We start from the raw sequence: 15,283 nt of genomic DNA, 5'->3' as shown, positions 1-15,283 counted from the left end.
GCCTATACTTGGGCCGCCACTGCCATCACTGATTGGCTGTGAGCAGAACACTCCAGTAATGTCATCACAGCACTTCGAGTGTTCACAACCTATCAATGACCCAGGTACATTTCCTCCTCTACTAGCCTCTCATTTATGAGGCAAGAAGTACAAGGGCAACGAAAAGTATTTTAAAATTTAACTTGAACACTTTTTTTTCTTTTTTTTTTTTTTAACCCATCTTAAATTTGAGAAATTTAAACAATTTTCCAAAGGTTTGAAATTATTTATCACACTGGTTTAAGCATCAAAATGCAGCCGGGTCAACCAACTCTACATGTGACCATGTGCTTCACCTCCTGTTACCAGTATGTGAAGTGACTCCCTCCGCTCTATCATTAATCAGGAAAAGTCAAACTCCCTGCTCCAAGTGCTGTAGAAAATTAAGGAACACAGGGGCTACATGAGGGAGAAGGGGGAGGGAAATACAGAGGATGCATGACCGATAGGCAGTGTAACACAGGTGAGAAGCAAAGAGACATGGAAGAAGCGTGGACCACAGAGGGGATAACCTTGTATGAGGCAGCACGCTGGCTCAGTAGTTAGCACTTCTGCCTCACAGCACTGGGGCTCATGAGTTCAATTCCTGACCATGGCCTTATCTGTGTGGAGTTTGTATGTCCTCCCCGTGTTTGCGTGGGTTTCCTCTGGATGCTCCAGTTTCCGCTCACCCTTCAGAAACATACTAGTAGGTTAATTGGCTGCTGATAAAATTAACACTAGTCTGTTGTGTGTGTGTGTGTGTGTGTCAGGGACTTTTTGTCATTCACATCAGTTCCTGCCCCAAGAGGGGCAGGGACTGATGTGGATGACAAATATTCTTTGTACAGAGCTGCGTGGAATTGGTTGCGCTATATAAATAAATGGTGATTATTTAATATCTTTGTATCTCACTACATAGTGTTAAAAGCATACATACATACACTGTGTATATCTATAATAAAACTTATTGATTGGAATTAAAATAGATAGTGAGATGCTGATCATATTTTCCATTAATTCGTTAATCTAAACTTTAAAGTTCACATTTTGGTAGACTGAAAAAATTGTTTGCCAGACCAAAAATGTAAACTTGCCTTGACATAACTGGGAGGCTATCTAAATGCCCGATATACAATGTACACACTGGGCAAGTTCTAAGACACGCTTTCATATTGGATTAACTATTTTAGGTGAATGGTCCTTTAAACTTTAGTTTAATATTAAGGCTGTCTTTCGGTGTTATTGTTTTCATTTGGCAATAACATCAGAAATGATTTTCTAAGGCAGTACAATCAGTGACGTTTAGAAGAAACCGCTTTGTTTTCTGACCAGTGCTTAGTATAGTGCTTGTGTCCTATGCACCTGACTACACAAGAAACATCTAATATGTGATGGAATGCATGAATTACAGTGTGGGTTACGTAAACATTTTCTAAACCCAGTAAGTATATAATCGATGAACATTCCTATTAAAAAAAGAAAACTACATTTTGCCAAGTCGTTTAAAACGGCTATTTATTTCATTGGAAAACAGGTGACAATTACAATTCATGTTTTGTTAAAGATTCTAACTTCTAGCTATTGACTTCATTCATTCATGTACATTATCAAACGGACATCACAATAGAGCCGCAGAAGCTTTAAAAAGGGAGGAGCATGTGAGTTAGTTCCTATCGTTTGTATTTTTCCGAGACTGAAAGTTTAGAGTACATGTCTCCCTCTAATTTATATACAGTAGACATTTTTGCAGCCTAGACCCTTAAAAACAACATTTCCATGTGGAACAATGCAATGTCATGCTGCAAAAAGGCAAGGCTTGCTTGTTGAGTAAAGTATACTTTAAAGATAGGTTAAGCAAGATCAATGTGCATTTCAGGTCTTTAACATATGTGAATCCTGTCACTAGTTTTTATTATGCAATCTTATAATAACCCTGTTTAACTTGTATGTAATATGCTATATTAATAGTGTGGTCAGCTAACTCAGCGTCTATGAAAGTAGTCGTTCCACTGGCAAAAAGTGCACAGGTTGTTGCAAAGTCATTTTTATAATAGAAATATACACTCTAACAACAAAGTATGTTTCACTGATGGTATTCCAGAGAGAAGGCGACTCTCAGCTCTTGCCTTGGGGCACTTAATACCAGATTCTTCTATAGAAACTCTTGCAATCAGTATTGACATTTGATAAGGAATATGCGCAAGACAAAAAAAATAGAAAAAACTTGCAACTGATTTTAAACACCATTGTGTATTACATAGAAACAAATACAGCAACAAAACAATTAAATAGTCTAAGTACTAAGAAAAGCAACCAACAATGCTTGTGTTATACACAATATAACAGTGGTACCCAAATTGCGGTGCGCCACGGTGATCTCATAGGGGCACAGTGGTAAGGGTCGGTGGTAAGCAAGACTATTTAGTAATAATTTTAGCTTAGAGGTGCCTCGAACTGAGAAAGTTCGGGGTTCACTGCAATAGAACGAAAAAGGATATTTGTACAAAAGTAAATACTGGTATTGGTAATGTCTGAACAGTGGTAAAGCTAGGTACACCCTACAACATAAATAAACGATGAGCGATTTTCCAAGGACATGAAAAAAATAAATCAATCCCGATTTATGTGTACACACTATACATGATTACCTCCAGATGTCTGTTCTTCCTCTGTCATAACAATCCTCTGAATGGTGACAGCAATTCCTGTCTTGAATGACAGGTTGTAAAACAGGCTGCACAAGGAGAGAGAAGAGGAGGAGAGGTAGGGGGGAGGGAAGCTCCTGCATTCATGTTATCTGGGCAGAGTAACACTTTTAACTACAGTGCTTAGAAACTCTCCTTCAAGGCAGACAGGCAATATTTCAGTGAGAGGTTTCCCTGCACATGTCTCTGCCCACTCCCTCCTCCCTCTCTGCCGATGGGCTGAACCATTGTGCTGCAGTAAAGTTTAGCTTAGACCCCCCCCCCCCCTGAAAAGTGGCGCTACCCATACAGTACAGACCAGCACACAGGGCAGCATTAACCCTACCTGCAACTCACAAAGCATGGACAGACTCTGGACCCTGGACACCAGCTGTCAAAAGTCAGGTAAATAGCGCTACGGAATATGTTGGGGCTATATAAATAAATGATGATGATGGCTAAATTATCGTTCCACTTCTGCAGAGTGCATATCCACTACAGAATTAGACAGACGTTATTTATAACTGAAAGACATTTTTTAAACAATAGAACCAATCATTTCAAACAATGGTCGTTCATCGTTCCAGGGTACACACTACTGTGATATCGGGCCAATTAGTCGTTTATTGTTTGATTGGCCCAATAATTGGCTGAAAACAGTGTAGTGTGTACCTAGCCTAAAGCGGTATACACTAGAGTTTTTGTCCAATAATCGTCTCAACCAGCCGACATACGACCGCTCGTTCAAAAGTCAGGTCAGTGTGTGTAGTGACACGATGGTCGAAAGTCTGCCCAAATGGACGATTTGCGCCTTATTTGGTTGGTCGTACCGGTAGAATATTTTTGTTACAATCTCGTTTCCGTTGTGTAGTGTGTATAAGTTTCCGACCGATCCACAACAGTGAGTACGAAATTACAGTCGTTGCTCACGACAACATTGCTGTAAAAAGTTGCTAACGGGACAGCTGCTCTTCCCTTTATCATCTAAAACAAGGCTAGTGTGTATGCAGTCCATGGACCGAGCGATCGGACCATCAATCGGATGTAAAATCGATCGGCATAAAAAGTTGGTGAAAAATTCTGTAGTGTGTACCCAGCTTAAGATTTAGGATGGCTTAATTGATATTAGTTTACAATTTGGCCACAGATGTAAGTGACCACACAGGACAATAGCCGGTAATTTATCTCTTGGGCTGGGCATCAGGATCACTTGCCGACCACATTAGACTATCTTCTGATCTTTTGCAACACACCTGATAGTGTCTCTGATCGGAATATTAAACAGCAATTATTAATTAATTTTTAGTCAACATACAATGCAATATCGGCACAGCTGGCCAATAACAGTGTATGTGGCCAGCCAAGTGCAGAGTACTGTATACGGAATCTGAATAAATCTTGCATAGTAACAATATAGGCATTCGTCCAATTTTTCAACTAAACAATGAAATGGTGACAATCAGAACTGTAAAATGGTCAGTAGAAAAAAAAGTATCCACCACTGAAGACAGAAATATAATTTTACAAGCTCAGAAAAGGGTGCACATAGGGCACTATAAAACAGTTCAAAACTTGCACACCTCAAGCTACCACTATTTAGTAAAGCTTACACTTACACATAGTGGGTATAGTCACTCTGCAGAGTAAAACAATAGTCAGCCTATCAAGTCACTAAGAACATCAGATGAGATTAGTTCCTACAATATTGATAGGCTATATTGTCAATTTTAGTTCATATTCCGTGATGTCACTGGTTGATTGTCAGACTGCATTCTTAATGGTTCAGGCAACAAAATAACAAACCCACTGTCTGGAGGGCAGTTCCACTTTAACATCAGTCAAAAGATGCAGATTTAGTGAGACATATCACTTGATTTTTTTCCCCCCTAATTAGCCAGATTCATGCATAGGCCCAAAGTAGTATTCCGCCCTGGAATATTTGATTTTGATAGTAGATCTTCAAATGTGGTCACACGATGACTGCATTCAACATGTGGTTGGTCATAAGCTTGCATGCACTACTGTGATACTGCCAAACAAACAGATCTGTGCAGTTTGTGTAAATTGGACAGAGATCTAGTTGTGCATTGATGACCAGGTTTTTCATAGTGTGAGCAGAAACAAGTGTTCCTGCATTGGTAGTAGACCCAAGTAGGACCCCCTCCTTTGTGTGTGTACTTGTAACATTATCAATATTTGTATTCCTTTGACTTCCTAATACACATGGCTGTGGAATAGGTTGGAATTTGTATCATTTCTGTACTTGTTTGAGAACTCAGCATTGGACCCATTACAGATTGCCAGGATCCCAAGAGTAAATTTTAAAAAACTAAACGCATACATACTAACATAGTAATATGGCTTCTACACATGGGCATCAAAACAAAAACACACTAATAAAAGGTATAGCAAACGTCAAAGTAAAAATCCTTGTGCCCTGTCTTTGTTTTTAACATAGCATTGAAATTCCATTCATTAAAGAGTCTCAAAGCTTCCCTGGCAGCATAGTGTATAATGTAATTAGTAATGTTTCCCCCATAGAACTCCACTGCATTTTACAGGCAGGGTTCACTTGTCTGTAAGGGCGAGTATCTGTACAGGTCCATTCAGTTACATAATAATACTTATGTATATTTTCAAAACATACTTTAAGATAGAGGTACAGGAGTATTATGGGGGTTTTTTCTTCACACAAAAGTTTACAAACTATTTCAGAAACATTTTACTTGTCAGTTTATTGTTAAAGTCAGAAAGTATCAGATAACTGTAAAACCAAAATTTTACTATAGATATTTTTATAGGAATGGATGCTGTATCCTATGCCTAGCTGTATCTGTATGTCCTCATCTGCAATTTCTCTTTCCTATGCTGTACTAATATATATATATATATATATATATATATATATATATATATATATATATATATATACACACACACTCACAAACTACAGTAGTAACAAATCTTTGAGCAGTCTACAATCCAGAATAGCAACTGTGTACAATAAGACAGACATTCTACATATAGAGTGGAGTACATGTTTTACGGTCAATGGAAAAAACTCAGTGATAGAATGAGAACACAGTGACAAGAGACCATACCAGCAGGGTAAAGGGTTTGGGGGCAGACCTGGTGCTCTGGTAAGATTAAGGGACAGGGGGGGACTCGGTGCTCTGGTAAGGTTAAGGGACAGGGGGGGACTCGGTGCTCTGATAAAATTGGGGGACAGAGACTCGGTGACTTGGTAAGATTGGGGGACTTGGTGCTCTGGTAAGAGTGAGGAACAGGGAGACTCTGTGCTCTGGTAAGATTAAGGGACAGGGGGACTCGGTGCTCTGGTTAGATTGGGGGACTTGGTGCTCTGATAAGAGTGAGGAACAGGGAGACTCGGTGCTCTGATAAGATTGGGGGACTTGGTGGTCTGATAAGAGTGAGGAACAGGGAGACTCTGTGCTCTGGTAAGATTAAGGGACAGGGGGACTCGGTGCTCTTGTTAGATTGGGGGACTTGGTGCTCTGATAAGAGTGAGGAACAGGGAGACTCGGTGCTCTGATAAGATTGGGGGACTTGGTGGTCTGATAAGAGTGAGGGACAGGGAGACTCGGTGCTCTGGTAAGATTGGGGGACTTGGTGGTCTGATAAGAGTGAGGGACAGAGAGACTCGGTGCTCTGATAAGATTAGGGGCGGAGGCTTGGTGTTCAGATGGTGGTTCTGTACCCATGTGGGGTCAGACCAGACTCTCCTCGCCTCAGCACAGAGACCTGGTGTCTGGGACAAGAAATCCTAATTCCCGAGCAGTCCCGTGTTGAACTCCCGCTGCCCCACGAGCAGAGCGAGGCCTAGGCCGCCAACTGACCTGGTTTGCCAGTCATTCCAGCTCCGCTGGTACTGCTTGGTGCTGCTGCTCAGCCGAGTCCCCGGGGCTCTGCGGCTCATTACCTTCCCCTCGCCGGCATGGCCAGCAGCGGAGGACAAGGCCACAAGGAGCGCTGAGTAGGCCGATGCGGGAGTAGTTGTTTCGGTTCCTGCTTCCTGAGGAGGCGGCTCCGGGTCGCTGTGTGGATGGTGGTGGCTAGATCCCCTTCAGCTAAGGTACCTTCAGACGTCACTGTGACATCACCAGGTCATGTGGCTGCAGCGGTCACATGGTGCAGTGTGTTGGAGACTGCTGCATATCTGTGTGTTCCTGTGTACCTGGAAGTCACTGCTGGAGGAAAAGGTAAGAAGAAGAAGAAGAAGAAGGGGTGATGTGATGGGGGAGGGGGCATGTGTGTGTAAAGGTGCTTGGTAGAGGGGGCATGTGTGAATAAAGCTTGCGGGTATATGGGGCATATGTAAATAAAGCTTGTTGGTAGAAGGAGCATGTGTGAGTAAAGTATTTTGATAGAAGAGGCATGTGTGAGTAAAGCGTGTTTGCAGAGGGGGCATGTGGGAATAAATTATGCTGGCGGAGAGAGAATGTGTAAATAAAACATGGGGCATGTATGTGTAAATAAAACATGGGGCATGTATGTGTAAATGTGCTTGGCAAAGGGGGCAGGTGTGAGTAAAACATGTGGGTAGAGGGGTGCAGGGGTGAGAGAAGCCTCTTCCTCATACAGCCTATCCTCAACTGCCAATACCCTGACACTCGCCAGCCTTTCTCTGACATTTGCTATGACTCATGCTCACTATGTTTTCCCTCACAGGCTTCCTTGCTGGCAATCCTCTGTCTCGTATGCCATCACTGTACACTGGCTTTTCCCTCACTTGCCCACACTGCCACAATGCTGACCCCTCTCTTACTTCAAAATGAAAAGAGGCACCCTATGTGTGAAAGAGGAGACAAGCCTTAACATTAAATGGGATAATAATAACAGAGACCATTATTGCTAAAATTGTTGTGGTTTAGTCAGATGTTATTACCATTACATGCCATGGGTATATTTCAGTTTGTCAAAACACAGTACATAAAAAAATTATCTCGCTTATCTCACAAAAATAAAACCCTTTTCTATCTTCAGAAAAATTACATCCAGTTTTGTTATTTCTCAAGCATCCATTGGGGGATACAGGGAAACTCTGGGGTACCAGTCGTGAGGGCACTTTTAGACATTTTAGAAGTTCACTGATGCTCCTCCCCCTCTATTGTTAGGCCTTCAGTTTAGATTAAGCTCTCAACGTGGCAGGGTATGGTTTTTATTATTGGGGCTGCTTTAAAGCCTGTTTTTCTTAATTTAGTTTCTTCTTTATTTTATTCATTATTTGTTTATTCCTTCCGTAGTCTGCAACTGCAGTGTCACAGCACGGATGGCTGTGTGCTGCTCGCAGTGAGGGATCGGAGGTACTGAGTGGGTGCTTCCGCTGCCACCCCCCAATTCCAACACTGGATTACTCTGCAGGAGCCGGCCGTAGTCACAGCAGACTGTGCCCATGGTTCCCAGAGAGTGACTGCAGGAGTGGCAGTCACTGCTTTACGGCGCTCCGAAGGATGGCTGGCGTTGCATGTTAACCTCTCCTAGCACAGTTCAGTGGTCCCCAGGAATGGCTGCCTCTTTAGTATAGAGGCAGGCTTCATGTTTCCTTAAGGGACCTGGGTCAGGTGGGGTTTACTAGGCACTGGATTAGTGGAGGGGGCTGTCCTTCTGATAGCTACCAATCCAGTTTTGGGCCCTGTGGGGTTGTGCTTCTTCCCTTTCTCTGCACTTTCTCCCGGATGGTCTCTCACTCCTTGTGTGCAGACACCAGAACAGAATCCATGTTGGAGCTCCAGCACTCTCCTTCTTGGTTCTTCCACCTGTAAGGTACCAGGTTTTGGGGTTCGTTTTCCAAGTGGTTAGTCCCTCAGATTTATTAGGCTCATTGGCCATCTTTCAGGCTTACTTTCTTTTTTTTCTGATTGTGTGCTGCTTCTGTCTTTTTATGTATTTTTTCTTCTATTTGTGTTTATCATGTCAGATAGGGGTAGATCTTCGTAGGCTAAGGCTGGTGTAACTTCTATGATGACGTTTACCTGTGCCAGCTGCAACGCTAAATTCCCTTTGCCACAGCCAGGCGTGGACGCAGTTGCCATTCTGAAGCTCGGGTGCCGTGTGTGTCTGTTGGCTCTGATTCTGACATGGCAGAACCTGCCAGAACTAGCCACCTCTATGGCTGATATTGCTCAACTAGTCCATTCTCAATTGGGGAGCTGTCTTTCCCAGATTCCCTTTTGCTCTTCAGGCAATCTGGCTGGTTCGGGGCCTTTATTTCCAGGCCAAGGTCCTTTGGCAGCAGTCTCAGAGCAACTGGCTTGGGTCAGAGTTCTAGAGACTTCAGTACATGGGTCTGGTTTTAGTTTCCTCTTTTTTGGAGTTGATTTTGGAATCTGCTACACCATCTATCTCGCGTAAACGCAGGAGGGTGACGGCGGTCCAACTTGGGATTGAGTCAGATTCTCACTGTTCCTTCCGAGAGGCGGACGAAGTGCTTGTTGGGTCAGATATGGAGGACTTATCCTTTAGGTAGGAAGTCACCTCTGACCGACAGGAGGTGGAGGAGCTAATAGAGGTTGTGCGCTAGGTGTTAGACATGCCAAAGATAGTAGTTCCTCTTCTAGGATCGTGGTTTCAGTCCACCACGGGAGCTTGGGTGAGGGAATACATAATAGACCTCTCATTAATACCCGAAAATGGTTCTTTACCACAGGGCTTTCTGCAAGTTGCACAAAGCGTCTTGCTCTGGTACAGCCACCCCTGGTTTCTTCAGGGGTGGTTGTACTAGCTCTGGACCATCTAAGAGGTTTGGGGTTTAATTCTTTCCTGTTCCTGGTTCAAAAACTTGACGTTCATTCAGACTGATCTTGAACCTCTCAAATCTTTGAACACCCAGCTGTAGGTGCCAAAGTTGAAGATGGAGTCTGTGATGGCAGTGATTCACAGTGTGGAACAGGACGAGTTCTTGGTGTCTTTAGAAGGTCCTTCTTCAGGTTTGCTGTTAAGTGAAAACACTACCAGTTCAGGGCACTTCTTTTTGGTCTCACCATGGCCCCATAGGTATTCACCATTATCATGGAGGTCATGGCGGTTATGTTGAGGTCCAAGTGTTGGTGATCACTCCTTATCTGGATGATCTCATAAAGGCAGAGTCGGAAGTGGTGCTTCTGTCCCATGTTTAGGTGACAGCACAGACTCTGGAATCCCAGAGCTGAATTCTGAATTTCAAGAAGTCCAAACTGGTTCATTCTCAGCAGATGATCTTTAGGGTCTTCTCTTAAACACCCACAAACAGAGGATGTTCTTACCACTGGACAAGATTCAGACCTATGGTAAGATCTCTGTTGGCTGTCAGACCTTTGACCTTGCAGGAATCCAAGCTTGTGTTGGCATACCTCAATCACCAGGGCTGCAAAAGTAGTCATCTTACCATGAGAAAAATAATCAGAATCTTTCAGTGGGCCGAAAGACATGCTTGGGACATCATGGCGTTTTTCATCCCAGGGGTGTACAATTGGGAGGCCAGCTTTCTGAGCAGGCAGACTCTTCACCCGAGTAAATGGTCTCTGCATCCAGAGGTGTTTTGCAAGATCGTGGACAGGTGGGGTCAACTGACATCTTGGTTGATCCACAAGGTGAAGCTATTCAGTTCCAGTGCAAGAGATCCTCAGGTGGTCTTGGTAGACCCCATGTCCGTTCCCTGGCGGTTCCACTTGGCATATCTGTCCCTCCAAGAAGGTGGGCATCCCAGTCAATCTGGTAATGCCAGATTGGTGTCGAAGGGCCCTGTACACCGACATTCTCTTCATGGTGGTGGGTTAGTTGTGGTTTTTGCTGCTCAGACCAGACCTGCTAATTCAAGTGCTGTTTATACATCACGGTTTAGAAAGTCTGGCATGGCTGCTGAAGCCATGATCCTTTTAAGCGAATGGTTTGTCTAAGTGTGTGGTGCAAACCATGCTTTGGGCTCAGAAGCCAGGTGCGGCCAAGAATTATCATAGGATCTGGAGAGAGTATATTGTCTGCTGTGAAAGGAAGGCTTTCCCTATCTCTTCTTTTTGGTTGTTTAGGTTACTTATGTTCTTAAGATATGACCTGGACACTAGCTTTCTTAAGGTTCAGGTGTCAACTCTTTTGGTCTTCTTTCAGTGAAGACTAGCTCTAATGCCTGATGTGCAGACGTTCTTCCAGGGTTTACTTCATGTACATCCTCCGTATGTAGCTCCAATGGCTCCTTGGCATTTAAATTTGGTATTGAATCCTTTGCAATATTCCCCTTTTGAGTCCTTGCACTGTGAAAATAAAATTCCTTACCTGAAAGACTGTCTTCCATTTGGTAATTTCTATGGCTAGGAGAGTTTCAGAGCTTGCAGCCTTGTCCTGCAAGTCTCCTCCTCTTGCTTTCCATGAGGATAGGTTTGCTCTGAAGAAATGCCCCTTCTATTCCATATTTATTAGGACATTGTCATCCCGACTCTGGTCAAGAGTAGGTCCTCTGAGGACTAGAGCACTCTTCGTTCTTTAAATGTGGTCAGAGCTTTGCACACTTATGTATGTAGGGCTCAAGGGGATAAATGTATTAACCAGCGGATTCTGCAAGTCAGCGATGTCCGGCGACTTTGCAGGGAAAATTTAAAACGGCAATGGCTTTCAAGGCAAAACTTACCTTGAAAGTCATTGCCATTTTAAATTTCCCCTGCAAGTCGCTGGATATAATCGACTTGTAGAATCCGCTGGTTAATGCATTTACCCCAAGATGTCCATAGGACTGATGATCTTTTGGTCCTCTATGTTATGCATAAGACGGGCAGGCCAGCCTCTAAGGTTACTATTGCTGGATGGCTTACGTCTGTGATCCATCAGGCTTATTGCAGAGCAGGACAGCCTGTTCCAGAGAATCTTTGAGCTCGCTCCATCCTTTGATTGAGCCTCTGTGTCGGGTGGCTACCTGGTTCTCTGTTCACACTTTTGACCAATTTTATAAGTTCAATGTGTTTGCATAAGGGGTTTCAAGTTTTGGGAGAAAGGTGCTTTGCACTGTTTCTTATCAGCGTTCCCACCCGTGATGGCAGCTTTAGGACATCTCAAATGTTTCCCAGTGTCCCCCAATGGATGCGTGAGAAAATAGCATTTTTATACTTACGATAAGTCCTTTTTGCTTATTCCACTGGGGGACACTGGGCGCCCACCCTTTATGCTCTGAGTTCTCCTTTTGTGTGACATGCTTGGGAGGATGTTGTTCCCTCCTTTCTCTTTATTTCTTTATTTTCTCTTTATCTGTGGGGCTTGGTTCAACATAATATTATTTATTATACCCCAATGTTTCCTGGTGTCCCCCAGTGGACAAGGAGAAAAGGATTTATCGGAAGTATAAAAATCCTATTATTTCTGCTGCATTTTCTTTCCCTGATTACTCTTTCAGAAATAAAATAATATTTCTTGGAATTAATAAATAGACTGACATCTGTTTTGGGTTTTTTACATTTTTTTGGTGTTTGCTTGTTATGTTTCAGTTTCTCTTAAGCACCTAGCAACCTATGTAATCAAAATGCAGACTGACATTTTTTATTCAATTTTTTTTTTTATTCAATTTTATCTTGTTTATTCTCATAATTGCCCAGTCGCATTTCTATTTTATTCCCACTACTCTGCTAATATCAACCTCTCCTATATATTTTTTTATGCCGTGGTGTAAAGTTTCATTTAACCTTATTAACAAACAAAATCATTAATCTTGGTTAATTAATTTTTTTTATGCTGATCTTTACATGTATTCTAAATATTTTTTGTTTGTTTTTTTTCAGCATTATTACACAGTCATCACAAGATCCTTTGTACTAGGGGACTCCAAAGAAGCCAAGAGTCGAGGAAAAAGATTTGGGCATCCATTTTGGAAGCGGTTACAGCAGTACATGGAACTCATAGAAATGTGGAAACTTGCAAGAAGTGATTCCATAATGACAGGAAGAGCACTATGAAAAATATAGCCAAATCTGCAACATTGTCCAACCGGAAGAAATGACACCCCATCCAATTAAAGGAATGGCAGGAGTAGATGAGGGCTCATCTCAACACATCGGAACATCGGATGAAGATACGCCACCTGTCAAAAGATTAAAAGGACCTGCCAAGTCTCCTGGTAAGACTTGTAATTAGTTATGTGTTTTTACAATACACTACAATACAATTTTACAAATACCAACCTCTTAAACTGAAGTAATACATAAAATCTCACTAAAGACTGTCCTTATCTATAGCATATTTTGTGAACTCCGGTCCTCAGGTTGCAAAAACAGCTCAATTTTTAATGGTCTGTGTTCATGTGAACAGCATGATAAATCATGACTTGGCCAAATACATTAACACACCTGTGCATGAAAAAGGAAATCCTGAAAACACAACCTGTTTGTGGTACTGGAAAGCTAGAGTTGAGAATCCCTGATCTAGAGTATTTTTTTCTAATATATATCCTTTTTTTTCTGCACCCAAAGAAGCCAAGAAAACTGAAATCTGTCTCCCTATAGTTATCTAATTAAATATATTTAATATTTTTAGAGACACCAAGAGCCAGACAGTACATGAGGAATCCTCAACATCCGCTATATCATCCGTACGAGGTACTAAAATGTTTCAAGAGTAAGCATAATCTTAATATTAATTCTTCCCAAGGTGACAATTATCACTGTATTGTTTAATGTTACAACTAAATTTTAAAAAGTTAAAAATGTTTTTTTTATTTTCTTTTTCATGTAGATTCCCCCCTTAATTTGCCAAAGGACACCCAGCATTCTTCAAAACTGCAATCCGAAAACCTGCAGAGTACACAAGCTCCACAGGCAGATTTTTCTACTGAAGGAACTCATGAGCAAGAATATAATCCTGAGCATCAAACTGACCAGGAGCTAGACCCAGAAGATACCCTCATTTCCACTTTGCTTCAAAATCAAAGACAAATTCTGTATAAACAAGAAGTATTGAAAAAATCTATGTTGGCGCATTGACTCATCAACAAAAGGAAGATTCTAGAGCACTTCAGAGTATACATGTCACACAGCAGCAAATGTCATCCACTTTAAATCAAATATTGGTGATGCAACAACAGGCGGCATCAGCAAGTATTGCTATCTCTTCATCATTACAGTGTTTACACCATGAAATCGACAGAAGAAATTTTGACCAGAGTTTTTCCGTGCCAGCACAATAAGCTCCTGTTGAAAGATCTGCATCTACATCACAAGCTGATACATTAACACCTGGCCACACAACAGCATCAACACAGACTGCAGAACAAGTAATTAATTCGATGCTGCCTGGTCCAAGAAAAGAATAAAGTATAATCTCTGCCTGTGGATTGAAGGCCCAGCTTCATTGCCAGACAGGACAGGTATGTGCCTCACTGGCATCACCTAACACAACTGCTCCCCTTGCTCTTTCCAATGTGTCATGTTAATCTGTTTGCTTTCCTCATTCTATTTTGCACACCTGCAGGGTCTGAGCCGATGTTGATGGCCGCCAGAGTGTCACACCTTTTTGCTGTCAAGTGCATCTTCTGAGAGTCAACACAAGTCTTCTTCTCACCACCTGTGGATTGATTGTCCATCCCCATTGGCAGACAAGCCAAGTATGTTCCTTCGTCAAACCTGTCCAACTCTCATTGGACCCGGGAAAAGAGACAACAGAACTGTCATGTATGGATTCTGAATATAGGTCCATGACCAGTACTTGTCCCAAGTCTTGCCCAAGGAGACAAAAGGAGCAGTTGATGCAATTATTTGCTGGATAAACTGTCGTGGAAATTTTGGTGCCACCAGAGGAATCTGAAGACTAGCCCCTAATTCCAAGGCTCATCTCAGACTTTGCATTTAAAACTGGTGTTGAAGTCAATGGTGTAGTGAAATCTGCCAGGCTGGCAGAAGGTGCACCTTATTTTTTTAAAGAGGATTTATTGTATAGAGATGGGATTGTTCAGGAGAAAAATGTTTATCAACTGTTAATACTGCAGGTACATGTACCTTTAGTTTTGAAAGCTGCACACACATCTATTTGGAGGTCATTCGGGAGAAGATAAGACTCAGGAAAGAGTGTTACTATTGTACTGGTCGGGAATACATATGGCAGTAATAAGGTACTGCCTATCCTTCCCAGTTTGTCCGAAAACCTCTCCAAAACCTGATTACAGGACCCCATTTATTTCTATTTTGATCGTTGAAGTCCCCTTAAAACGAATAGGAATTGACAAATTGGCTCCGATGGAAAATTGGTTCGCAGGCACCAGTATGTCTTAGTGATTCTGGATTATGCCACGTGCTGTCTGGAAGCCATTCCATAATGTCAAGTCAATTACTTTAGCCAAGGAGCTATTACCTCTTTATATGAGGTTAGAGATTCCGAAAGCAATCCTGACCAGGGGCCTGATTCATTAAGGATCTTAACTTAAGAAACTACTTATTTCAGTCTCCTGGACAAAACCATGTTACAATGCAAGGGGTGCAAATTAGAATTCTGTTTTGCACATAAGTTAAATACTGACTGTTTTTTCATGCAGCACACAAATATCAACGTTAAATTTCAGTGTACAAATAAGCTATCAAGTATTTGTGTGCTGCATGAAAAAACAGCCAGTA

At 42.1% G+C, this 15,283-nt stretch overlaps 1 protein-coding gene across 1 annotated transcript in view; it reads right to left on the bottom strand.

Annotated features, from left to right (window-relative positions):
* SMG1 (SMG1 nonsense mediated mRNA decay associated PI3K related kinase) overlaps positions 1-6,779 on the bottom strand; it is a 140,010-nt gene extending 133,231 nt beyond the window's left edge. The window contains exon 1 of the mRNA XM_075179748.1: positions 6,563-6,779. Within this exon, the coding sequence (XP_075035849.1) occupies positions 6,563-6,642 (80 nt within the window). The 5' untranslated portion in view covers positions 6,643-6,779. The remainder of the gene's footprint in view (positions 1-6,562) is intronic.
* Between the last annotated feature and the right edge of the window lie 8,504 nt (positions 6,780-15,283).

This window comes from Mixophyes fleayi, chromosome 7, assembly GCF_038048845.1.
Source record: "Mixophyes fleayi isolate aMixFle1 chromosome 7, aMixFle1.hap1, whole genome shotgun sequence".
Classification (NCBI taxonomy): Eukaryota; Metazoa; Chordata; class Amphibia; order Anura; family Limnodynastidae; genus Mixophyes; species Mixophyes fleayi.
The sequence above is the reverse complement of the archived record's forward strand: the minus strand, read 5'-3'. Positions and strand labels throughout refer to the sequence as shown.